Below are 19,868 nucleotides of genomic sequence, written 5' to 3'. Positions count from 1 at the left end.
TGAGTTGAAAAATATCAAACTTTTGGCTTTTATTCTCATCTGAGTAGTGAAGCAATTACATGTAGTTAAATACTTGAAAATACAATCATCACTTTAAAATTTTATCATCGTACTACACTTTCACTTGTCTTTCCTGTTCTTACTGATAGCGTGTTTGACATTTCTGGTGATGGTGATCTGGAGAGCCTTAAGAAGGGCAGGATGCGAATTCTTATTTTATTTAAAACTCCTACTACAAGCTTTATCTCTTCAAGACTAACCATCAGTTTGGCTTTCACCTATGCTGATAGAATGCATGCTTTTGCTTGGTCTACACCACAAAATGTTGAAGATTCAATTAATACTTTTCCTGCATTTGTTAGGGTCCTTTCTCCACCATTTTTCGCACTGCGATGTTTTCATTTGAAGTTATACTCATCTCATATGGAGCACACTGAAATGTGTTGATTCATGGAGCTTATGGCTTGTGACTTTGCAATCACAGAAATTTCACATTCACCATATGCGTTTTCATTTGACCCATAGAACTTTTCTGGCCACTGGTACTTTTTCCTCTTCTTCACAACCTACAAGATTCAACCGAATGCCTGCTGTAGGCCAGACAAGTATCCTAGGGGCCAGACACTATCCTAGGGGCTGGCCTATAGCAGGGAACAAAAGTCCTGTCTCACGAGTTCTTACAAACGGAGGTTTAAAATACCCCAGCCAGTCCTTTGGAAAAGGGCATGGTCAGGCTCAGTACAAAGTACAAACACTGGTCATCTATCCGAGGAGCCAGCAGACTGGAAGGGAAAGGGTAAAAAGAACTGTGCGTTTTAGGATGAGAGTGAGGGGCCAGCCTCTCTGACTTGGCACTAAATAATAGTTGCACATTGCCTTGTGTCCCATCTTCCTCCTGGGCCTCTCTCTTTCTCCTTTTCTGTGCTGCATTCTCCTCATCTTTCCCACTTCCAAACATTGGAGGCCCCAGACCTTTTTTCTTCTGTATTTATGTACATGCTGGCTTATTTCATGCAGACCCACCATTTTTTAAAGTATCTGGATGCTTATGGGCCCAGGTGGATAGCTCTAGCTCAGATCTGTTCCCTGCACTCCAGATTTGTGTACCAACTGCCCATTGTGCTTCTCTACCTGAGATCCACAAGCCCATCATGCTCCACCTGTCCAAAGCAGAGCATGCTACCCGCCCCCCACCCCTCCTCTCCTCGCTCCTTCGGCTCCTTTCTTGGGCTTTATCCACATCAGGAAATCTTACCACCATGCACCCAATTGCTCATACAAGTGCTCACCCAAACAGTCTTGGAGCTATCCTTGACTCCTTCCCGTCTCATCTCACGTTCAGGCCATAAGCAAATCTTTAAAATAAATTCTTCACTTCTTCACTGTGAATATCCTAATCCAAATTCACTACCATCAATCCTGTGATTCTAGACGACTCTAGTAGCTTCCTAACCGACTTCACTCTTGCCCTTCCAGAGTTTTGCACATCGTGAATTAATCCTTTTAAAATATAAATCAGATCCCATCCTGTTTAAAACCTCAAGAATGTCCTCCTGTTGCACCTGGGGGGGACAAAAAAAGATTCAAAGTTCTTGTGCTTGTTGCAAGGTTCTAGAACCTGGCCATTCCCTTCCTCTCTACCTCATAAGGTCCTTTCCCCTGAGTCTTGATCATGCATCAGCCACCTCGACTTCCTTGCCTGGAACACCAGCTTCATTTTCTGTCTCAGACCCTCTGCACATGCTGGTCCCTCTGCCTAGGTCCTTCTCCCAGATCTATGCATGATTCGTTCCTTCATTCAAATCTTTGCTCAGGTGTCACCTTCTTAGAAAGGGCTTCGTGACCACTCACCCTATCACTCTGTCCAGTTGCTCTAATCCCTATTTCCTGATATATATAAATATTAATTATATAACATATAATATATATTAATTATTTAATTTATATATAATTATATATAATTAATATATTATATTGTTAAATATATTTAGTTTATATATTATTATTTAATTATATAAAATTAATATAATCTACAAATATAAAATACTTATTTTAGTGTAGCCTGATATGTTTCATATTGATTTTTTTCTTAATATTTTATTACTTGTGTCCCTCATTAAAATGCAAGTACCGTGGAAACTTTCTTTTACTTGTTACTGGAACATTGAGAATACCTGGTATTTGACAAGTATTTATTGAGTGAATGAATCATTAAATGAAGAATACTTCTGTGGACCACAATGGAAGTTCTAGGACTGCCACTAATCAGTAGACAAGGACGTAACAAATTCTGCCTTTCTGCTGATTTTTGTCTTCATTATTACCAGAAATTCTGAAAATCAAAGCATAAGATGAATGGAACATTTTCTTTAAGAACTCGGAGTCTAGCAATGAGTACCTTATTTTTTTTTCTTATTTGTATCGTAACACTAAACTGGCTTGTCCAGATTCCAAGGTAGTTGTTAATTTTCATGCACATTTAATTCATTTTAGGGTTTTTTTTTTTTTTGCATAAAGAGTATAACATACTCAAACGTAATAACAACTTACATCCCAATGGCAGTTATTAATCTTCTGGGCCCAGGAAATGACTATGTATATTATAAGTAGGAAAGTGTAAAATGAGGAAGTAACAGTATCAGACTGTATTGGGAGTGGTCAGATTGCTTTCTAACTTTGCATTCATCATTGTGTTTATTTTCTCTCATGTATCTTTCTCACAAAGTAGAATGGATATAGTCATTGTATAATTCATATTTCTGTACTTTCTGATAAAACATGCCAATCAAAATGGGTGAGTTTCATCCTACTTTCAAGGAAAGTTGTCCCCATTTCAATTATCTCATTAAGAAGAGGATTTAACTTCCTCAGCTGCTGATGCTTATTTACAGGACAGTTTGGTGGCTCTTATTCACCAAAGACCAAAAACATGCAGGCAAATTAATTCATCGTAGTGCAGTTGAATGGAATAAGAAAGCAGAGACACTTGGGTAATTAAAAGGGAATTAAATTTATTAGACTTTTAGCCCTCCTCCGTTCATAAACATAGGAGCTCACTTGAAGATTGACACACAATACGACTCAGAAAGAAGATGAGCCAGTATGGGGAGGCAAGTGTATTTGAAAAATTGAGTTAAAACACCTGAGCCTGGCACAGTGCTTTGAATGCTTCTTGACTCTGTCAGCTATTTGATGAGACATGCTTTTATCGCTTTTCTACTTACATTTGCATATCCACTTCCAAGCAGAAAAACTGCATGATTCCAAACTTGATTATCAGAAAACCTTTTTAATCGAGTTATTATTGAAATGTACCATTGACTCATTTTTGGTTCACAAATCTTACTAGAAAAGAACAGTGAGAAACCCTCAGGGTAATTTATACAGCCTTTTGTTTCCTCTTTAGGAAATGATGCCACATCAATTGTCAACTGCCTTCACATTTTGGGTCAGACTTTGGATGCCAGGTAAGTGACATTTTTGTCTACATGACTGTGGGAATGCTACGCAAGAGTATGAAGACTCACCTTGTCTCTTGATTTTTTTCTGTGGAATTGTAATAAAGACTTATGTGTGGGTGAAAACATATTTTGTAAATGACGAATACAATGGCATATTATTATTTTTATGATCTTGTAGAAATTGTTATTCAAATTTCAAGTAATTTCTGTAGCAGCTAGGTGTGTAACAGAGGGTTGAATTGGGAATGTTTCAGGTGAAGTAGAAATGGTAAACTCCAACCTGAAAGGTTTTAGTAGCTTCTGGGTGTGGTTTGTGATAACAGTTAGCTTCATAGGAACAGGGTTTTACTCTTACTTTACAGATGAGTAAAGTGAAGCTTAAGATTGCACAGTAAGTGTGGAAGGAGACCAATTCCCAAGTGTGTGTACTTTGTACTCTACCCTCCCAGCAACATGACTGGAAATCCAACAGGTTGCCTAAGTACAAAATCAGTGTATCTCACAAGGTTGATTCAGCCTCTGAGACATACATGTATTTCATTTATTTTCCAGGATAAATCTAAATAAAAATTCCTAAATGTCTCCTACAGGGAATATGCCATGATGCTCTTTATTTATTTTCATGTTTAAAATTTGATGTGCGGTATTTTGTATAATAAATGACAAAAGTAGATGCTCTTGCATACCTTCATTTCCTACTAGTCATGGCGGCCTCAGAGAATCGCTTCTGTACGAAGTTCAGCCTTTGGAGGCTCATCTAGCTGATGGCTACACTTAAAGCACAGAACATCCCTATCATTTGATGACTTGGTTGAGCTGGGGTTAAATGTTTCTTTCACACACAGTGCCTCAGGACTCGTTCTGGTTGTGTTGGATTTGGGATTAACTCAACTGGCTCAAAAGCTGTGTTTTGTCCAAGTATAAAACACTCTGAAAAGTTGAAAACACTGGTAGAAAATATGAAGCATTAGCACTGCCTTTTGATCTGGGTCCTAGGCATTTCACAGGGCATTTGGTAAAGGTGATGCATTTACAGAGCGATACAGCTCTAAGCTCAAGTACACTGAAAAGATTGGGAGTGAATTAAAAAGATATAGTTGACTGAGTGACTGTAATGGGTACAGAGTAGACGCATGTTTTATTTGTGTTCCACTTGCTCCTTTTGCAAGGTGTATGTTCTCCCTTCTTTCCTTCCTAGGACTGTGATGAAGACTGGCCTCGAGAGTGTTAAAAGTGCACTCCGAGCTTTTCTGGACAACGCCGCGGAGGATCTGGAGAAGACCATGGAGAATCTCAAGCAAGGCCAGTTCACCCACACCCGAAACCAACCCAGAGGTGTCACTCAGATTATCAATTACACCACGGTGGCTCTGTTGCCGATGCTGTCGTCATTATTTGAGCACATTGGCCAGCATCAGTTTGGAGAAGATCTAATATGTATGTAAATCTAGTACTTAGAGTTTCGTTATCTAACAGTACAATGACTAATTGTAAAAGCTCCATCTGGTTACTCAAACACTGCCTATTCATTAAAATGCACTCCCTTCCCCTCCCCCCTCCTCCCGCCCCGAACAGTAGGTTGACATTTGAGTTACAGAAACCATTCTTATAGAGATAGATCCCTGAGCCACATGGATTCATGGAAAGGACCAGTAATGTGGTGGTTGTGGGCAGTAATTCCCACCTTGTTGAAGTGCAGGTTCCAAATTTTACAATTTCTGTGTTTTCTGTTTCCATGGAATTTTTCCAATGCAGTTTGAGCATGAGTCATGCAACATTAAATGTTTTCGAAATATCTCTGAGTCAGTGCCGATTGTTTCCACAAGCTGTGTGATCAACAACTATGAAGGCTACAGAGACAAAGTCCATGTCTAAATCGTTGGTCTACTAGGGTGGCTCACATATTTTTTTTTTTGTTTATAGGTTTCAGTCCATTTTCATGGATTTAATCAGCTGTTTTTGCCTGGAACCATAATTATGAAAAATATCCACAGATTGCTCAAAACAATGTGGAAATACAAATAATATCAGACCTGCCCCAATTTCCTGCTTTTCTGCTGATATGAACATGAAAGCTATAGACCCTTGTTAAACAGTCAAGTGGGTCTTGACTAGAGACACACCTACTCAGACCCTCAACCTTGTGGGTCTCCCAGGTGAAGCAGAGCTCTAGGTGGAAAGCACTGCATTACTCAGTGGGTAGCACAACCACTACTCACCCATTTCCTTGAACCATTGTAGGAGCATTGCGTTCAGTGCAGCGTGGACATGAAAACAGGTCTGGAGCACAAGAATGATTTCTCCATTCCTATCGTGGTAGATTCTCCAGGAAATGGTTGCAGAATTAGAATTAGAAATCCAGGGTTCTTAGATTTTTTTTTTTTTTTTGCCTCTTAGATATGTCTTATTGGATCACAGATCATATGTAAGATTTTATTTTATTTTCTGGCTACACTATAGGGTTGATTTACTTATGCCTTGAACGTCAGGTCAGACATAACTAACTCACTACTTCCGCCAGCATTGTCATTGTTTTCGTAGGTGTTAAAATAAAAGACACAGTCTTTATATACCTTCAGAGCAGGAGACAAAATCTACCTGTCCTCCCAGATAGTTTTGTGCTTGATTTTATTCTCGACGAAATCCTTTTTTCTTCTGTCTAGAGAAACATTATTTAAAAAAAATGTTCCTGAGAATGTTCTAAATAATTATAGTACATTCATTAGAATGCTTTCAGCTCCTTAAAAGAATTCAGTTTGAGAAATAGTTTTTATATTTCATTTTACCTATTTGTTCTAGTTTTGCTTTTTTTAAATGTTAAAATATTAGTATGCCCTCAGTATGGAATTTTGGTTTCAACCTAAACTTTCTTAGGACAACATATAAATAACAGTGGTTTTTGTTCTTGTTTCTGTTTTTCCTTAGTGGAAGATGTACAGGTGTCATGTTACAGAATTCTGACTAGCTTATATGCTTTGGGAACCAGCAAAAGTATTTATGTGGAAAGGTAAGATTTTAAAAGTTTAACTTTGTATTAATAGCTGTTTCAAGTGTTATAGCTCTTTATTTCAAGTCTTTCCTTTATCAGTTTTTCCTTAGTTATAAACTAAACAACCAGATTAACCTGTTGAATCCCTTGGGAGTAATAGAACAATCTTCAAGCTAAATTTGAATTTATATAATAAGAGTCAATCAAATTATGTAAAAAAAAAAAGGTAAAGCAATAATGGTAAAGCCCATATTGAACATAAAGATTGAAGAGGGTGTTTACGAGTTTTACGAAGGAATCTGCTGGGACAGCTTCTCATTATATATCTGAAAAGCAAAATAAGCATGAATATCAGCCGTTATTAGAATGAGCTTTTTTTTTTTTCACGTTCTCACGTTCAAGAGGAAGAGAGTATCAGATGGTGTGGACAGGTCAAGATAAGGACTCCCCACTGCATTTAAGATAAGAGGTCACTGGTGAGTCCAGTAAAAGATTTCTGTGAAAAGAAGAGAAAAAGAGGGCAGTTTTTTAGAAGCCTAAAGAAAATGACTTTCAGAGAGAGGACTGATAAATAAAATAAATAAATGAAAGGATATTCTGATGGAATAACATTGAAAAGATATAAATTCTCCCCAAATTAATCTGTAATTAATTACAATAAAATTTCAAGTAGAAATGTGCTTTTTATTGAACTTGACAAAACAATTTGAAAGTTCATTTGAGAGAATAACTCATTAGATTGGCCAATAAAATTTTGAGAGAGGGAAAAAGTAATGGAAAGGTACTCATTTGGCCTACCAAATATTAAAACTTATAAAGTATCAACAATTAAAATAGAGTGGCAGGTGCATAGAGACAGGACAGTAAACCAATGTAAAAGGATAACTCGGTTCACACTGCATATTTTTTACCTGCATTTTTTTTTTTAAGATTTATTTATTCGTTCTGGAGAGAGCATGTGCACACGAAGGAGTGGAAGCGCAAGGGGTAGGGTGAGGGGCAGACAGAGAGGCAGAGAGAATGTTAAGCAGACTCTGTCCTGAGTGCAGAGCCTGACACAAGCCTTAATCCCATGATCCTGAGATCATGACCTGAGCCAAAATCAAGAGTCCATAGCTTAACTGACTGCACCACCCTGGTGCTCCTTAGCTGCCTTTTTAATTAGTCTTTTATTTTCATATGACTTTTATAGCTTCAAAATATTTTATACTAAGGAAGTTTTATAATTTATTGAAATATTATTTTTGATTTATAGGCTGTTTTCATTTCCATAAATCATGCTAAATCTGTTCATTGTTTTCTGCGTATATTTAGTTTTATTAATTTTAGCTATATTCTCAGAATTTAGAAATGTAGGTTAAAAAGTAGACAGAGGATTCTGATACATATCTCACTGTCTTTTCAGAAAATTGATTCGGTTGACACTGTCAGGTTTTGCAAGAGAATCCTTTTTCCTCACATTTTCCTCACTTCTGATTACTATTCTTTTTACTATTTAAAAAGTATAATAGTTAAAAATGGGATTCCAGGGGTGCCTGGGTAGCTCAGTTGTTAAGCGTCTGCCTTCGGCTCAGGGCGTGATCCCGGCGTTCTGGGATCGAGCCCCACATCAGGCTCCTCTGCTGGGAGCCTGCTTCTTCCTCTCCCACTCCCCCTGCTTGTCTCTCTCTCACTGGCTGTCTCTCTCACTGGCTGTCTCTGTGTCAAATAAATAAATAAAATCTTTAAAATAAATAAATAAATAAATAAAAATGGGATTCCATTTTTCTTTTCAAATGTATTTCCCTAATTTCTGGTTTCCAGCCATTTTTTTGTGTTTTCTTTGCCATTTTTATTTTTTTGTTTTGTGAATTGTCTTTTGTATCTGTCATACATTTTTTACTAGTGTGCTGATTAATGAATTTGATTTATTAAAACTATTAACCTCTTGCTGTTACTTCTACCATCTTTGTGACATTTAGCATTGTAGTGATTATATGTAAAACTGTGTACAGTAGTGTACCTGGAATTATGACCTGGGAATTTTTATTTTTAGATAACCTGTCAATTATGTCTTGGGTTCTTATTCCCCTTCGTTTAATGTTTTTAGACAGGTTATACCATAACTCATAACAGCTAGAAATTCAAATATTTGTTCTCTTAGGTTTTTCTACTCCTTCAGTTGTATAAATTCAGCTTTTTAATCCTTTGCTCATTCAATAAATATTAAATGCCAGGTTCTGTGATACAGCAGTAAGCAAGATAGATGCCTATTCTCAAAGAGCTCACACCTAGTGGGGAAACGGAACACAAAACAAATAAAGTGGAAAATGTGATACTGGCAGGTTATCGTGTGTGAATAAGCACACAATAAAGAGAATGACGTGGGGTACTCAAGAACGCATGTTTGAGAAAATGATTTTTTAAGCTCAGAGCTTTCCTCCATTCAACGGAAAGCAGGTAGTAGATACATCAGGTATACGTAGGTATGTGTCAGATATCTTCCATTTTCCCTATGAAGTATGCCTCAGCCAAGTGACAGTTGAGAAGGGAAATGTAAGAAGTTCGAGGAAAGTAGAGAATATCTGAAGTGCCCATCCCTGGAGTAAGAAGGGAATTTACTAGAAGTGAATCTGAATTTCATAGTTCTCTTTAGTGTTACATGGAATTCAAATTAAATGTTTAAATTCATCCACCATGTGGAAAGTATTGATTTTTAATTGGAATGTAGTTGGCATATGATGTCCCATTAGTTTCAGGTGTACAGCGTAGTGATTGGACAATTCTATACGTTACTCTGTGTTCGCCCCCATAAACATAGTTACATATGTCACCGTGCAACGTTATTACAGTATTATTGACTGTATTCCCTATGCTGCACTTTTCGTCTCTGTGACTTGTTTTATTGTTTTTAAAGCTTTATTTATTTTAGAGAGAGAGTGAGCGCAATGAGGTGGGGAGATTCGAGGCAGAGGGAGAGAATCCTTAAGCAGACTCCCCACAGAGCACGGAGCCCTATGTGGGGCTCAATCCCACAACCCTGAGATCATGACCTGATCCAAAATTAAGTCAGACACTTAACTGACCGAGCCATCCGAGTGCCCCTCTGTGACTTATTTTATATCTAGAAGTTTATACCTCTTAATCCCCTTTACCTATTTCACTTATCCCCCCAACTTCCTCCCCAAGTAGTAATTTATTAAATATTTCTTTTATATGCTGGTTTGAAATAAAATCTTCATCATATTCTGAGGTAATATATTTCCTACATCGTATTTCTAGAATCTCTATTCTGTTCTATTATTTGATTTTTTAAATGACTAGATTGGTACTGTAGACTGAATGGTTAGTAGTTTGTAATACATTTTAATATCTGGTAATCCAAAATCGCTCATTACCTTAGCAGTGCTGTTGTTGCTCTTTTTACTTCTGTTTTTTTTGTTGTTGGTTTTTGTTTTTTTGGTTTTTGAGGTTTTTTGGTTGAATTTGGAATCCTTTTGTTAGGTTCTAAAAGAAGATACGTATTTTTTTCTTTGTTTGCAATTATAAAGTCATTTGGGGAAAATATGAAAATCGAAAGAGGAGTAAAAGATATTTGGGAAAAAATGAAAAAATGACACCATAATTGAGAAAAATGTAGATATTGGGGTGCCTGGGTGGCTCAGTCAGTTAAGCATCCATCTCTTGATTTCAGCTCAGGTCATGATCTCAGGGTTGTGAGATCGAGCCCCGAGTCAGGCTGTGTACTGAGCACAGAGTCTGCTTGAGAGTCTCTCTCTCTCTCTCTCTCTGCCCCTCTCCCCACTTGTTCTGTCTCTCACTCACTAAGTAAATAAATTTTTTTTAAAAAAAGAAAAATGTAGATATTTTAATAAGAGTCATCTAAAAAAACTTGCTATTTCCAGAATACCAACACAAATGATCAGAGTTGGTCTGAGAATTACTAATTGAATCAAAATTTTAAAGTAAATTATTAAATAGGTCACATGAATTATTAATGAAATAAAAGGACTTGTCCAGTCAGATGTAAGAGAATAAACTACTTTGGGGTCATACAGGAAACATTTTAGGCTATTAAATTCTTGAATAAATGTATTCATTATTTTCAAACATTTATTGAACTTATGTGCCACAAATTTTGCAATTCTGCATCCCTATTTTTGGGTGAGGAAAGCAAAACATAGAGTAAGTAATTTTCCTGTAGTGACACAAGTATTAGGAATAAGTTTGGCACTCAGGTTTGTCTGAAAGCCTGTACCCTACTTTGTAATTTCTTGATATCCTAAGTTATTTTTAACAATGTAATGTTATTCAATGTCATTCTATGAAGGGATATTTTCTCCTAGCTGACTAAATGTCTAATCATTTTTAGTGAAAATATTAGACAATCAGGCATTGTTAATTTTAAGTAATCGTATATTTTTCAGTTAGAAATTTAGAACTACCTAAGTGAATTATGTAATCTTTTCTTAATTAGATACATTTTGTTGACTTGGAAAATAAAAACATTTATATAGAATAATTTAAGGAGGTCATAATATGCTGAAATAACTCTCATATTGTTCTACATTTAATAATGTGCCAGCGAATCTTCAGATGCCATAGGTAACCAAGGGAGAGAGAGAATTTTTGTCAGTGGGAGAGGGAGCCTTGGGTCTACCCTGCCCTGAATCAACTGATCACAGAGTGATTCCTTAAACCTCTTCCTTCCTTAAAAATGATAAATCAATTTTGAGTGTTATTAATAGTTTTGGGCATTTATTACATCTTAATATTTCATAGCTACCCTGAAATTACTTGTACATAGTAAATTTTCAAAAAATTGTGTTCATGTATTGGTAACAGTACTTTATTTTTTTAATATGTATCAGTGCATTTATTCACCTAGGAAGAATTCTTCATCAGGTCATTATATTTTTAAAAAGAAGATGCAAAGAAAGAAAGAAAAGCAAAAGAAATGTCCAAACTTGTGGGGGGATTTGACAGGGTTTTCTTGTGATTTTGGTCTTCTTTTTTACTAACAGATAATTTAGTTTTTTTTTTTTAAATGGCGGGGACTTTACTATTGAAAGTATATGATGTTTTATGTACAGAAATTGGATTTTGGAGTTAATTTTATTAGTTACACTAGTATTATCCCTCTTGTAGGTTAAACTGGTCAATTGTAGTATAACTTCTTCATTCACTTGGAAGACATAAAATACATAAATATTTTCCACTTCTAGGCAACGCTCTGCATTAGGAGAATGTCTCGCGGCTTTTGCGGGTGCCTTTCCTGTAGCGTTTTTGGAAACTCATCTCGACAAACATAATGTTTACTCTATCTACAATACTAAGTCCTCACGAGAAAGAGCAGGTAACACAGAAGCATGTTCAGTATTTGAGATATGAAGTTAAAACTTAATGACATTTATTGTATTTTCCTGCAATGATTTTTTTTAATGGGCCATTTCAATTTATTATCTCCAGTGCTACTGAGTCTTAAATGTTATTATTAGGATTTTTTTTGGAATGTTAGATACTATTCCTATAGTGTCCATAAAAGAAAATTCGTTTAATTTCTTCTAAGTTAATGAGTCACAAATTCATACTCTTAAGAATAAGATAAAATAATGGGCAGAAATGGAAAAGAGCAATCTGATTTCTGATTCAGTTATCTCTTATAGGTAGTCAGCAAGTGTGTGGTGTTCTTAATTTGTTACGTTTATGGATTTGTACCCTTCGGGGGTTTTTGTTCACCAGATATGTCCATCTTATTGGGACAATTTTATTCCATATGATTTTTTTGTCATAGTTTAGTCCAGTTATTAACATTTAAAAAACTTATAAATCTGAGACACAATTAATCAGTGACTTCAATTTGAACCCCACCTTAGCATGAGTATGTTTAAGACTTTCATGTCTGTATGTATACCAGGCATTTATAAAGATAACAGGCCTCATGTTGCTTTTCACTTGGGAAAATCTGTTTTTCTGAGTAGGTAGGCTTATTTTTTCCACTATCACAGTTGGAAAGCTCTTAGAGCCATTGCTAATGATTTCAAGGATTGTTCTGTGAGAACCTATTAGAAGCACTGAGAGACATATGTGATAGAATCCAGAATAAAGAACACGAAGGACACCAAAATGCAGTTTTAGCGAGGACCCTAGGAAAAATCAACTGAGTTGATTCAAGAGGAATCTCGAAATTAGGAACACTGAAACTCTGGTGCATTTGGAGACACTTAAAGCCCATGGTAGCGGGGGCCACCATTGTGGGTGGGGGTAGTCAGAAGGGAGGAAAGGATGGAAAACCAGGTGAAGTAGGCTTTCTATGTCAGGGAAGGAGTGGGCATTGTATCAACACAAACAGGTTCCTTCTGTGCGCTTTAAGACATGAATAGGTCCGCATTGTAGAAATCCATCATGACAGAAATTGGGAAGAAGAATGGGTGTGCGTCACTAACTCAGAGAATGGTTGTGGTAATTCAGGAGAGATGGGATTGAGAAAGGCCCCTTAGGTGGAAGATACCGTGGTTGCCAGCCATCCTGGAGGTCCCGTCCTGTTGTGTGGGAAATGCGGGAACATGGCGGCCTGGAAACTTTTTCTCCATTTCTAGTCCTGGAGACTGACTGGATAATGTTGTCTTCACCAAGACATGCTCAGGAGGTGGGCGGGAGAGGAAAGGTCAAGTTAATTTTAGATCCGCTGTGTTTTAAGTTGCTTTTGAGATATTCAGTATTACATGCAAACGTTTTAAGAAATCGGGCTTTGAGAGCTATTAGCTTATAGCAGAAGCACATAGGAATGGCCACAACTACACAGGCAAACACAGAAGGTGAAAAAGACAAGAGGATTCAAGGTAAATCTGTAAAAAACCCACAACATTTAAAAGTTCATCAAGGAGCAAACAGCCAGGAAGGTAGCCTGACAGAGCTCAGGAGGGATCAGGATGACCGAATGCATTGAAGTTAAGAAAAAGGAATTCTGTCAGTGATGGGAAAGCCCGCCTATCAGTGAGTAGAGTCAGGGTTTGTGAGAGAGGGAAATCTTAAGTGGTGGGACGCAGAGGCCCTCATGTCTGGAAAGCTAACGAGTCCAGGGAGATCGGCAGCATAGCTACAGCTGCTGGGGAGGAGAGGCTCCAGAGGGAGGGGCGCAAGGCCCAGCAAGGCCCCTGCAGTGGGGAAGCCTCCTCCTTGAGAACACAGGCCGAACCTCGAACAGCGACCTCACAGCTCCTTGCGCTGAAAATGGGGAGCGGACACAGGAGGATGGGCCCTACAGAAGGCTTGTAGGCAGAGACATTTGGTATTCTGGTTTGCTCTGAAGTAGAAGAAGTGGTCATTTTCTGGTCTTAAGGGACCAGTGGTACGAAAGGAACTCGTGAAAAAGAACGTTTGAAACAGCTGCCGTGAGTAAAGAGAGAAGGAGCCTGCTGAAGGCATGCCCGGTCTTGCTGAGGTTTGAAGCCCAGCTTGAAATTGTTGCTTGTGTCTTCTAGAAATAGTGGAAATCTGGCTGTCACTGTCAGTCAGTTCTTTCACTGAACACGGTTCATTTTTATGTGTTTCTCTAGCTCTCAATTTGCCAACTAATGTGGAAGATGTTTGCCCAAATATACCCTCTTTGGAGAAGCTCATGGAAGAAATTGTGGAACTAGCCGAGTCTGGTATTCGATACACACAAATGCCACATGTAATGGAAGTCATACTGCCCATGCTTTGCAGCTACATGTCCCGTTGGTGGGAGCACGGACCTGAAAACAACCCGGAGAGGGCCGAGATGTGCTGCACAGCGCTGAGCTCTGAGCACATGAACACACTCCTGGGGAACATACTGAAAATCATCTATAATAACTTGGGAATTGATGAGGGCGCCTGGATGAAGAGGTTAGCAGGTAAGAATTGGAAAGGAATGCACTACTTGGATTTGTTTTATTTCCAAAAGGATTTTATTTTTTTAAAAAGATTTTATTTATTTATTTGAATGACAGAGACAGACAGCGAGAGAGGGAACACAAGCAGGGGGAGTGGGAGAGGAAGAAGCAGGCTCATAGCAGAGGAGCCTGATGTGGGGCTCGATCCCATAACGCTGGGATCACGCCCTGAGCCGAAGGCAGACGCTTAACGGCTGTGCCACCCAGGCGCCCCTCCAAAAGGATTTTAAATCAGAAAACTAGGGGCTCCTGGCTGCTCGGTCAGTAGAACATGCAGCTCTTGATCTCGGGGTCATGAGTTCGAGCCCCACGTTGGGTGTAGAGATTACCTAAATAAGCAGCCTTAAAAAAAAAAACGAAATACAGAAGATTGGAACGTTCCTATCTTAGTCTTTTCAGTATTTTCTTCTGTTGTCAAAAATATTAAAAATATTATTTCTGGCATGCTGTTCTTTAAAAAAATGTAGATTTAATTAGGCATCAGGTAACTTGCCTTTTCATTACAACTTTTTTGTTGTTGTTGTTGTTACAACTTTTAAGCAAGTTAACATTTTCCTGACCGAACACTCTCTGTAAGATTAATCAGTAAATGCAGGGTGAAAACTAATGATTCTCTAGACAGAAAAATAAAACTGGATTTTGGAATAACCCCCTTCTAGCAATTCGCCTTTTCAGGAGTGGGGGAAGAAAATCGAAACAGGCAATCAAGAATTTGCATGTGTTTATCATTGCACTATTTACATTGGATGATGGAAAGCAATTTCTTTTTATTTATTTTTCTTAATATTTTATTTATTATTTGAGAGAGAGAGCACAAGCAGGGAGAGGGAAAGGGAGAAGCAGATTCCCTGCTGAGCAGGGAACTGGACACGGGGCTCCATTCCAGGACCCTGAGATCATGGCCTGAGCTGGAGGCAGATGCTTAACCAACTGAGCCATCCATGTGTCCCAGGAAGCAATTTCAAGGATGAAAAGAAGGGTTTTTAAAGAATTGAATTCAGAAAGAAAGAGAGAAGGAAGGGAGAGAGGAAAGGGAAAGGAAGGGAAGGGAAAGGAAAGGAAAGAGAGGGAGGGAAGGAAGGAAGGAAGGAAGGAAGGAAGGAAGGAAGGAAGGAAGGAAGGAAGGAAGGAAATTAGTCATTTACTTTAAAAACTCCAGAGTAATACAGCAATGTCTTACTAATTTACGGTACGGTGTTTTCTCTTTTACATTTATTAGTAGTAAATAAAAGAACAGTGTCCCGGGCAATGTAAGTCTCCCATTGGGGCAAGGATGGGAAAGCAGACCTGATACAACTGGATGTAATCTCATAATTATTCAGTGGTGCATATTCCTTATAAAGAAAGGACCAGAGGAACTTTACCATTTGGGGATTTTTTTTTCTTCTTTTTGTGAGAATAATTGATTTCTGAAGTGAATGAACATGTTTCTGTTTTTTTCTCTTTTTTTCCTATTCCAAATGAATAGGAAAAACAAAATTAAAGCTGCCAATTAAAAACAAAAAACAAGAAAGCACATCAAATTCAATTCAGTAATCATTTTTGAACAGCAACTGTGCAATTAGGTTTAGGACTGGAAAAACGGCTGAAGCATGGGCTGAATCCTGAAAGAAGCCATGTGCTGGGGGAGGGGGGGCGTAAATCATGCAATTACAATTGTAATTATAATCTATCTTCATTTTAACGAATGTTGATGCAGGGCAGAATATTAATGTCTGTCTTCAAACAGTTTTCTCGCAGCCCATTATAAATAAAGTGAAACCTCAGCTCCTGAAAACTCATTTCTTGCCATTAATGGAGAAACTCAAGAAAAAAGCAGCGATGGTTGTGTCTGAGGAGGACCATCTGAAGGCCGAGGCCAGGGGGGATATGTCCGAGGCAGAACTTCTCATTCTTGATGAGTTCACCACGCTGGCCAGAGATCTCTATGCCTTCTACCCGCTCTTGATTAGATTCGTGGATTATAACAGGTACAGGGTCCAAAAGTGATGCATTTCCCTGATTCAGTCATGACCTTGCTGGGTTTGTTGTGTCTCAGTGGAACTGCTTCTTTGTGTGATGAGCTTGTCCATGATTGTGACATAACCGAATGTTTATAGACAGGGCGATTGTCACCAAGCATCTCAGAATTGCAGTGGGAAATCACATTCTGGAGCAGGCTGCCTTTTGCAGGTTAAAGTTAGCACTTTGGCAGTTACGATGTTTAAATTATTTTAAATGTTAAACAAGTGGACTCTGAAACCACTTGTGAGCTCTGTGGGCAGCAGGCTCACCCTTAGTTGACTTGGTTTCAAATTTGACGTTGAGTGGGTGATTAAAAAAAAAAAAAGGATTCGAAGGAATAACTGAGAAACCACTTTATTTATTACATGATCTAGGGCAAAGTGGCTAAAAGAGCCTAACCCAGAAGCAGAGGACCTGTTCCGCATGGTGGCCGAAGTGTTTATCTACTGGTCGAAATCCCATGTAAGTAGGAAAATATCGACAGTGCTTGCTGTTTATGTTGAGGGCTTTCAAGTTTTTGACCAATTTTCCGGTCCCTTTAGTAAATACCTAGGACCATGTTTCTCAAGCTTGCTTTCTAGGTGTCATTTAACTGGTGTGGAGAGAGAACAGATTCCCCTAGGTAGTTTGAGGCAATGTAAACCTTCTTTTGAATTTAGGAAAAATCACAGGGGTTTTTAGTTGCACTCCATTATTGTGTTTGTGGGTTTTCTCCCCACTGTTTGCCCCTCAGTCTTAGGGTAACATGGACCTAGAGATGTGGCCTTTTATCCTCCAGGCTTTCCTCTGTGTAGATGTCTTGCTAAGCCCCCGGGAGCCCTCAGCCTAGTTTGAGAAATGCTATGGTGGACTTTTGCTTTTCAATCACAAGATAACACTTATTTACTTGAAAAGGTACTACTTCTTTAAATTTGTTCCAGCAGTACGTACTTTTGTTTCTACCAGAGTTTAGTTTTGCTCACATGCTAGAATAAAATATAGTTCCTGCTAGGAATTCTGATTTCTGTTGATAGAATTTATAAACTACATCTTTAGTGAATTTTCACTATTTTGTATGTTGCAAGTAGAACTCTATATTTTTAAATCTGAAAAAGATTCAGTAATAAGAACTTGATAGAGTATTCTGTAAATATTTCAAATAACTAGCAGAATATGGGTAAGTGAGCATTTATTCCAAATTATTTCAAAAGCTTAGAATTTTGAGGTCAATTATAATTCTCGATGGCACTTTGCAAATGGGAGACTCCAAGAAAATAAAAATAAAGCCTCAACCTCAGCTTCATTATTTGAGGTGACTTCCCAATTTATTTTATCAGATTGTTATACAAATTCTTTTATTTTAGAAACGTCATATTTTTTAAAAAAATAAAATTTTCCTACTTATTGTTTAGGATAATAAATATTATTTATTACCTACTTCTGAGGAGTCTGTCAAACTTGATACCAAAAGGTGTATAAAACACAACTACACTGAAATAATATGTGAAATCATGCCTTTTTAAAATATATGCACTTATATCTTCACATTGACTTTCATTTTCCATGATGTCTAAAATTCTTTTAGAACCTTTATGCTCCTCTAGATACAAGTAAATGATCTCTGAGCCTGTATAACTCATGTTGAGGGGGTGCGTTAGATCATTCAGGGTGCTTCTGAAGGAACATTTGAAATCCAGAGCCCAGGAGTAAATCACTTAAGAAAACTAAAAACTGCATATTTTTCCTTGAAGAACTGAGACTCTTCAACTTCATCAATCACCAAAATACTAAAAAAGCTTCTTGAAATTTATATGCAAGACAAAATTTTGGAACAAGTATTTGGAGGAGTATTTATCGCAATCAGTAGATTTTTAGATGAATGTCTAATGATAATTTCAAGAGTAAGAAAAAAATCTGAATTATGTACTTTTGAATCTCGTGGGTATATTTAAAACCCAAATCTGTTAGTATGTGTCATATATATTCTTCCCCAGATATTTAAAGGTGAAACATCTCTGAGCAACCATATTATTATGAATGGTAAGATCAGAATGTTAATGTGAGCTGAATGAAAATCAAAGCTTAGTCCTTTCACTGTCCTTCACACAAAATCTTTTATTACTCATCAGTTATTAACGTATTTGGATACTTACTAGGAAGTCATTTTGTTTGGGTTTTGCTCATCGCAGAGTCAGGCATATGTTGAGATCATTAACTTCTCTTTTTAAAACTCTGATTATCCCTGCTTTCATTTTGTGTTTGCCGTCTTTACTATCACTGCCCAAGCACTTGACTTTGCCTGTGTTCTTATGTCCCTGAATTAAAAATGAATAAAATAATGTTATAGTAGATAATGTGAGATATAGTAATGCAGTAGATAATAATGAGAAAGTAGATAAAATATCTGACAGAATGGGAAGTTACATCGTAGACGTGCGTGCCCTGTGTTTCTCCCAAGAAGCAATGTATGCCTTTCGCCAGCTAAATTGGGATTTGAGTACTCATTCTACCCCTCAGTAGGTGTGTGACATTGGTACTTAAATAGTCTGGATCTTAGTTTTCCTACCCTCGAAGCACACGTATTTATATGTAGTTCCCAGAATTGTTGCCCCAAGCCAAGCACCCTCATTGGATATTTAGAAGAAATATTTGTTCCCCTTTCTTGGTAAGTCTTACATATCAAATTACTACTTATCTTTGTAGAAACTTTTGGGTCCTGTGTAACCCTCTAATTACAGGGACTTCTTGTCTATGTGGTTTTAACTGAAATTTTCTTTGCAACTTCTCAGAATTTCAAAAGAGAAGAGCAGAACTTCGTGGTACAGAATGAAATCAACAATATGTCTTTCCTTATCACGGACACCAAGTCAAAGATGTCAAAGGTATTATTATAGTCTGTTGCACTGTTCTAAAATTTTTGAATGTAACTTTCATTGGTTGATTTTTTCTACATTTTTTTGTAATGTTTGCTGATTAAACGCACACATGCATACACACAGTTTTAAGGGTGCCCAGGATTTGTTTTGAGTAGGTATGGTAAGACACATAGACACAGAAATGACTGTCGTGAAGGAAGAAGTTTTTACTCGCAGTTCCCTAAAAACCGAAGGCATGGCATATGGTGAGGGATGCGGGAGAGGGAACAAGGGAGAAAAGGTGGGCAGGAACTTTTATTGAGGTTTCTGTGGGAAGGGACAGGCAAAGCAGGTTAAGGAGGTTTAGGATTGGCTAGTTTGAGTGATTTCAATGGACTCTGGGGTATAGGGGCATCCCTGTTGTCTGGTTCCTGGCCCTGGAGCAGTTAGGGCAGGAGGATCGAGACCCAGGTAAAAGATATAATTAGGGAATATGAGACTCTGGGTTGGTTGGTTTGTATATGAAAAGCATGCTTGCAGGAAAGTAATTGATTATCTGTAGGAAAAGACCAGCATTGGGAGGCACAGTCAAAGATCAGCAACACCCCAAGATATCAAAGCATCAGAGTAAAAAGACATACTCAACACACACACACACACACACACACACACACACACACAC

The 19,868-nt window shown here is 37.7% G+C and overlaps 1 protein-coding gene across 1 annotated transcript in view; it reads left to right on the top strand.

The window, feature by feature from the left end:
• Nucleotides 1–19,868, top strand: part of RYR2 (ryanodine receptor 2) — a 528,108-nt gene that overhangs the window by 396,321 nt on the left and 111,919 nt on the right. Inside the window, exons 64-71 of the mRNA XM_008689669.1 lie at nt 3,407–3,467; nt 4,660–4,898; nt 6,387–6,468; nt 11,655–11,785; nt 13,989–14,309; nt 16,078–16,318; nt 16,727–16,814; nt 19,121–19,213. Of these exons, the coding sequence (XP_008687891.1) occupies nt 3,407–3,467; nt 4,660–4,898; nt 6,387–6,468; nt 11,655–11,785; nt 13,989–14,309; nt 16,078–16,318; nt 16,727–16,814; nt 19,121–19,213 (1,256 nt within the window). The remainder of the gene's footprint in view (nt 1–3,406; nt 3,468–4,659; nt 4,899–6,386; nt 6,469–11,654; nt 11,786–13,988; nt 14,310–16,077; nt 16,319–16,726; nt 16,815–19,120; nt 19,214–19,868) is intronic.

The sequence above is a fragment of the Ursus maritimus genome, unplaced genomic scaffold (assembly GCF_017311325.1).
Source record: "Ursus maritimus isolate PB19 unplaced genomic scaffold, ASM1731132v1 scaffold_7, whole genome shotgun sequence".
Classification (NCBI taxonomy): domain Eukaryota; kingdom Metazoa; phylum Chordata; class Mammalia; order Carnivora; family Ursidae; genus Ursus; species Ursus maritimus.
The sequence above is the reverse complement of the archived record's forward strand: the minus strand, read 5'-3'. Positions and strand labels throughout refer to the sequence as shown.